Source organism: Barbus barbus (assembly GCF_936440315.1).
Source record: "Barbus barbus genome assembly, chromosome: 46".
Lineage (NCBI taxonomy): Eukaryota > Metazoa > Chordata > Actinopteri > Cypriniformes > Cyprinidae > Barbus > Barbus barbus.
The window spans coordinates 18,870,046-18,877,314 of NC_136724.1; the positions used below are offsets into that span (position 1 = coordinate 18,870,046).

The following is a 7,269-nucleotide window of genomic DNA, read 5'->3' on the forward strand; positions in this document are numbered from 1 at the left end:
TGACGTATTAAATTAAATTATATACTGCTGAAATAGTTTTAATATCATATTATATAATATTAGAACTTTTAAAATATTCATAATATTATTGAAAGTTTTTTGTAAGTAAAAATGGGACTTTGAAAATGATGACACCTCACATTTGATTATATTTATTCTAAATTGAATATAATCAAAAGTGATACATAAATTTTAAGGTGAAATATTAAATTCAATTTATACAACATTGAAATATCATATTATATAATATTACAAATATTTAAACTAGTAATAATGTAAAACTAAAAAATACTGATAATGTTATTGAAATTTATCAATAATAAGTACATTTGACTTCAATTTAATTAAAAGAAATTAAGTAAAAATTATGAAACATCACATTTGATGACATTTAATTAGAAAAATAAATTCATTCAAGTGTGATGCATCATCATTTTCAAGGTGACCATAATGCCTGTCTTATTAAACATATTTTTAATGTATATACAATGTACTTTACAAACATATTTGCTCTCTTTGTTTCATTAAAATTGCATTTTTTTATAGTGTATCCATATATAACTCCCTCAAATGATTTTGTTCCTCTAGAAGCCGGACTACAAATCTGATCCTCGCCGCAAGGCACATGTCAAGTTGTGTTTGTGTACTTGTGTAATGTACTTCTAAGAGAAGCAGTAGGATTGTTCGATTCACCAAGAGCTCAAAATTGTCATCCATGACAATTCATGTGATGCGTTTTGTCAGAATGTGCCTGAATGCACTTTAACAGAACTCAAAACATCAATTATCTTATTTTATCTCAGGAGCTTCACTTTACAGATGCATCAGCACTTTGAAATGCAATTTGATATAAGTGCTTCACTGGCATCCTGGTGAAATTCTACCAGTGCCACTGCATTTTTACAGCTACCATTTATGGGCTATTTTTAACCCGATTGAGACAAGATAATGCTCATTTCATTGTGTGCTGTGATGCCATTGCTCCGCTGAAGGTCTAAAGTAAAGGCTGCTGCACTGCTGCAGGATGTATGCATGCATTTATGAGAGCACCGCTGATTGATCGTCATCTACATGTCATCAAAAAGGCACAGGGAGCACAGGGAAGGATATCACTGTTTATATTGGCCACTTAAAAGGATGCACAATTGAATACAACAATTAAATCTTATTAATGACCGTCTCTGTTCAGTTTAATGTCATCAGCGCAGACGGTAAATGCTTTTACAATGTTCAGAATACAATTCAAATCTCATAAGAGGGGCTGGGTAGGTTTTCCAAACATAATAATCATGGATTTTCTGCAACAAAAGAGCTCTGCCTGAACATGGAGATGTCTGCCTTCATTTACAAATCCTAATGCATGTGTGTATCCCTTGGTGACCAGCATAATTAGCACATTACTGTGCAAAAATCCATCTGTGCAGTTCAAAAGATGAACTGTAAATGTGTGATTCACGCTGTCTTTAGAGAGTCTCTTTATTCCTCCTGATCCCCAACCATTTACAATAGAGCCTGTTACCTTGGTGACAGAAGGAAAGGTCAGTCTCAGAGAGATGCACAGAGAGAGAGAGAGAGAGATTTGGCTGGACTTACTAGACCTTGCAAAGATTTGTGCATCCTGAAAATCTGCATTAATATGCATGACATGCTGTTTCTGCCTATTTTTTTTTCCTGTAGCATGACTTTCACTGTTACTAATGAACATACTTTGGGTTGGGGATCTGAACAAACCATCTAGTCTATTTATTCAATTCTGGCATGTAATGCTCCACAATATGTGCTACTGACACAAATAAGGCCTCAGATAACGCGCTTATGTGTTTATCAGTACATAACCACCCAGAACACCAGAAACCACCTAGAAATTTGGGGGAATAGTGCAATTTTGAATAATCTTTCTTGTGTTCATAAATGTTGCAATTGACATTTAAAATGCAAAAAAAAGTAAAAAAGGTGAAATTATTATTATTTTACAAGTATGCAACTAAATTAACGTAATATTAATATATAATATTAATTTGTAATATTTCACTAAACTAACAAATCAAGTGTTTAAGAAAAATAAATTAATATTTTACAGTGCAATAAAATTATTAATATAAAATAAAAATATTAAACAAATAACATGTAAATGTAATTTAATATATATAATAAAATATAAAATATAATATATATATATATATATATATATATATAACATGTATTATATTAAATGAATATAATATTAATTTGTAATATATACAATTTCACAGTCAAATAAAAAATATTAAAAGTAATAATAAAGTATTTGTAAAATAAATAAAATAATAATAGTGTATTTTTACAGTGAAACTGTACAATACCAATATTCTTATTTTCATATGTTAAAAAATAAAGCTTTTATTCTGCTGAGAGGGAACTGTTTTACAGAAGCTTCTCTTCTGTTGACATTAGCTGGTTTATATGCTCAAATGACTGTTATAAGCTAAAATAACAGCACATGCAGAGATGAGTTTGTGTGGAGCAGCACACAGTGAACCAAAGCACTTTGAAATACTGAAAACACCAGAACATGAGCTGTTCGTGTGTAACAGATTACAGTGCTGCGCTTCTCTATGAAACATGCAGTGCATATATTTAAATCACAGCCTTTGTCATTTGATACTCACACAAAGTCATATAGTAGTTTTGGTTTTATTTTGATTAATCGTGAAGCTCACTGACACCTGAAACTGCATAGAAAGACCTTGACCACTACATTAACATCAACCATTTTTGCATGAACAACCACACTCATATTTTCTTTAGAAAATGCAAATATCTAGTTATTCCTCTTGTACGCTATCAAATCAGCAGATTGCTGGAAACCAGTGCAACCAGTCCCAGTCTGAAATCTACAATCTGACACAGAGAATTACAAAAACAACCTTGGAGCTGCACCATAACTAAAACTGATGGGTGTTTCAAATGTTCAAACACACATATGCTGCTGTGACCAGTTTCTGACCCCTTCCCAAAAGAAGCTTTTAAAAGATTGTCTATGTAATATACAGTATACATGTATTATTCAAAGACACTCTCAATGGAGACTACATAAAAAATGAAAGTATATACTTGAAAAACAGCCCAGGATCTGTAATGCACATTTTGTAGATCACATCGTATTACAGTAAGAAGTCAAAAACTGAGACAGTGTTCAGACAGGAGCTTGTTGCTTGTGGTTTCACTGAAAAAGAGACAGATCTGAGCCACTGGAGGTTCTGATGTTTCACCACGGAGCAGTCAAGGGTCTTTAGAGGACATTTAGTTTCATTTCCTTCCTCCATCCCATTTCCTCATTTCCCCAGCGGGTGTCACTGCTCGGAAACTATCTGCCCAGTGAGTGGGCGTCAGCAGCATTTGTGTTTCCCCCTCCAACCTAATGATGAGACAGTGACTATCTGGCATTACAATGACAGTGTGAAATAACCGCTCGCCGGTGATTTTGCAGCAACCAGATACAACTGGGTAAAATTAAGAGGGCTCAAGTGCATTATATGCATTTTGTGATGTAGTAAACTTTTGTGAACTTCACTGTTTGATAATGAAATCTTGCATACATAATTCTCACTGACATATGTTGATATCTAAATGAAGTTTTGAGGCCCTGCCAAACACCTGTTGTCATTTCCTTCCACTCTTCTCAAAAGCACATGCATTAAACGGAAGAAACCCATAGAGCAACTGTCTGACTGACGCAGTGCGTGAGAAAGATACTTGCCTTTGTGGCTTCCTCAAACTTGCACTTCCACGTTTCATGTTTCAAACCTGCCCAGAAGCTTCTGTGTTCTAAACCTGTACTGTATGTAGGCCTAAGAGAATGCCCTAAATGCTGTTTGCATTTTCTATGCTGATTTTGAAACAAAAAATTTCAGAATTTGATAATTTAGATATATCATTTACAATAAAATTACATAATATAAAACTACATTTTAAAAAACTGTAATTTTACATTGCAAAATTGCAATAATATTTTACAACATTACTGTCTTTAAAGTATCTTCATTAAAAATTTTACAGACCCCAAACTTTAACTATATATATATATATAGTTAAACAAAAAAATCATTATCTGATGACTAGAACATTCAAAAGAACATTATTTATTTTAAATATTTTTTAAAACAATGTAAATATCTTTACTGTCTAAGTGTATATATATATATATATATATATATATATATATATATATATATATTATTTTTAATTAATATATTTATATAGAAAATATTTCTATTTATATATTAATTAAAAAAATATTATTTAATGAATAGAAAGTTCAGAACATATATATATATATATATATATATATATATATATATATATATATACATATACATATATATATAGGAAGTTAGTTTCATGGTAACTTCCTCAAAACTGCTTGCCTATATGTAACTCTAAAACAGTTTAACACAAAGAACACCCCCTTGCCTGTCCCGAATATCAAACCATTACTGACATTAATTCAGAAATTTCAGAGGCGAATTGAGCATTATATTTTAATTACACAGCTATCATAAGGTGAAGGGAAACCCAAAAGGCCCATTGGGCCCCTGGAGGTGCCCTGATGATGTGGGGACTCCGGCTTTTAGTTTGCTCTCTTCACTGCTTTTGTCTGAGCTGTTCCCCTGAGACGCCCGCGTCTGTGTCCCATGTGCTGTAATGAGTCTTTGATAAAATAGCTGCCAAAAACGTCATGAATAATTCATTCAAGGATTCAGATGCTGCCCTTAGAGATGGAAATTTCACCTCTATGCTCAAAACACTGGTTTACATAGACCATTTGCTCATTTTCTGTTCACTTTTTTTTTTGCGTATGTTAATTCTCGGTGGATAAAGCCGCTTGGTGAATGGAGACACATCTACGCCAGTGCATATGAAAATCAAATACGCAAAAAGAAACTATGATATAACAAACCAAATGAAAACAAAGAAGCATATCTGATGCAATCAGAAGCAAGGCGATGCCTCAAAGCCAAAATGACGTGCTGTAATTCTGATCAGATACGTCGAACTTCCACAGAATATATTTGTCAGTAAACCAGTGAACCAAACAAGGCATTTATTTTAAAACCTAAAAGCAGACTCTATTGACGTTTTGTAAATGTTTCTTGGAATCAGCTCACTGAGACCGCACCACATTGACAAATGTAATGCAAAGGTCTATTCTCATCACAAGGTGCACGTGTGCCTGTCTAGACACTAGTTAGTGTGCATCTGTTTCCTTAAAAATAAAGGTCAATATTGAGATTATTGTATCTGTCCTATGAAGCATCATTGTTTTGATGGCAGCTTTCTCCTCATGTGAGAGGGATGTGTAATCAAGTCCAGACTTGGAGCAGATGGTGTTTGACAACACAGAACGAGAGATATATATCAAAGGTCGCTGTTTTCAATAAAGCAGCTTCCCACGGACAACTAATCCTGCCCTCACCTGACGGTACAGCGAACGAGACCAGACTAAAAAAGCTTTCATCTGACCCTGATCCTGACCAGAATGCTGTAGATTAATGGTTTTGGCCAAATTATGTATCAGAAAGCACTTTGTCCTCTTGGGTTTAAACAGTTGGACTCATTTCACAAACATTTTCTTTCATAAACAGTTATATGTAGGAAGTGAAAGATTCTCCTTAAAGGTACACGCACTAATTTTTGGTTTGTGTTTAGCCAGCTCTTATTTGTCCCATATAGTGGTTTTAGGATTTATACTTTTATTTTTAAGTTTTGGAAAAACATCTTGTGCGCTGACTGAAAGGACTACAAAAAAAAAAAGAATATTTTTTTATTGTCATTAGTACTGATAGCAGTAACTCAGCAGCTAACATTCTCAGAACATTCTGCCAAAGTTATGAACAAATATTCTTCCAGTGATGTTTACAGAACATTCATTCAAAGTTATCAGGTCTTTAATAATGTCCTCAATAGGTACAAGCACAAAAAAACATTGTTATACATTGTTCATGGAATGTTTTTTCACAAATGTTTGGAAGTTCGTCTAACTTTTTGTAAATGTTACTAATAGTTTCAGAATGTTCAGAGAACTTACAAAAGCAACATTCCCATAATTGCCAATTGATTAAACAGAACGTTGCCTTAATGTTGGCATAACCAAGAAAAGCATTTTAAAAACTGTACATGTTAAACATGTCGAGAACATTCAGAAATAACATGTTCATTACTTAATGGAAATGCTAGCAAAACGTTTAGTAAGCTGGGTCATATGATCTCAACCCATGAGAAGATTTTGTCTAGAATACTTAATCATCTACTTAAAAGTTCTGTTCCTGCATAAAACGTTTATAATTAAGAAAAATTACATCTTTGAAGATTAACATCTCTCTTCATATTGTTACTGCATTGCTCATATTAACCGATAGGGGGCAGAATTCAGCAGCATACAAATAACGGTGCACTGATGGCAAAATATCAACTTACTGTTGCAAAAATGTTGGATGTAAGTACGTACACAGCAGCAAGTCCACCGTTTCATATGCATAACAACATATGTTTATAAAAATGTTTTTAACCCTCAATTATTGAGTTTAACGTCCATTCTTACTGTAAACACAGAACTTCTTGCCTTCATGTCCTATCAGGCTATCTCTTACCTGTGACATCTGAGGTCTCAGGTTGATCTCCCTCAGGTTGATAGACTGGGGTCTCAAGTTGTTGAGGAGCTGGCACAGGAGGACCCCATCCCGCAGGGTCTGCGCCAGGTCGAACACCTGAGTGGACTCCCATGTCACCCGATGGTTCGGTGGCAGCACCTTACAATTGATCAGCCATAACGCACATTGTCTCCAATGCTCCATCCTGTCCAGTGATGCACAGTAAAAGATTTAACACCAATCCAAAACCAAAGCGCAAGTGGCGTCTCCTCGTCCGATGCGCATAGCAGAATCACGGGCGATGTAATGACTGGATGGTGTTTCCAGGACTGGAGCACCAGCGGAGACTGACTGATCCGTGTGCTCTTTCACCTCTTATTTTCGCTCTCCCCTCCCCTCTCTCTGTCTTCCTGCTTCAGATGTTCCGTATATTGCGCTGTGAGTCTGACACCCGGAGAACTTAACCTAATATATAGTAGCCGCAAAATGTATTTGGACACTTACGCCAGGGCGCGAATTATGAAGTAGCCTAAGTAAATATAAGTTTTAAGCGTTTGAAACCATTTCAGTAACCAGTCGCGTTCGCCTTACGAAGTAGCCATAGCAACACAAGTCCTGTCATTATTTACCAAATCATTTA

At 34.6% G+C, this 7,269-nt stretch overlaps 1 protein-coding gene across 1 annotated transcript in view; it reads right to left on the bottom strand.

Moving 5' to 3' along the window:
* Positions 1-7,028, bottom strand: part of LOC306865064 (guanine nucleotide exchange factor VAV3-like) — a 67,772-nt gene extending 60,744 nt beyond the window's left edge. Inside the window, exon 1 of the mRNA XM_079409422.1 lies at positions 6,630-7,028. Coding sequence (XP_079265548.1) covers positions 6,630-6,833 — 204 coding nt within the window. The 5' untranslated portion in view covers positions 6,834-7,028. The remainder of the gene's footprint in view (positions 1-6,629) is intronic.
* Positions 7,029-7,269: the final 241 nt, after the last annotated feature.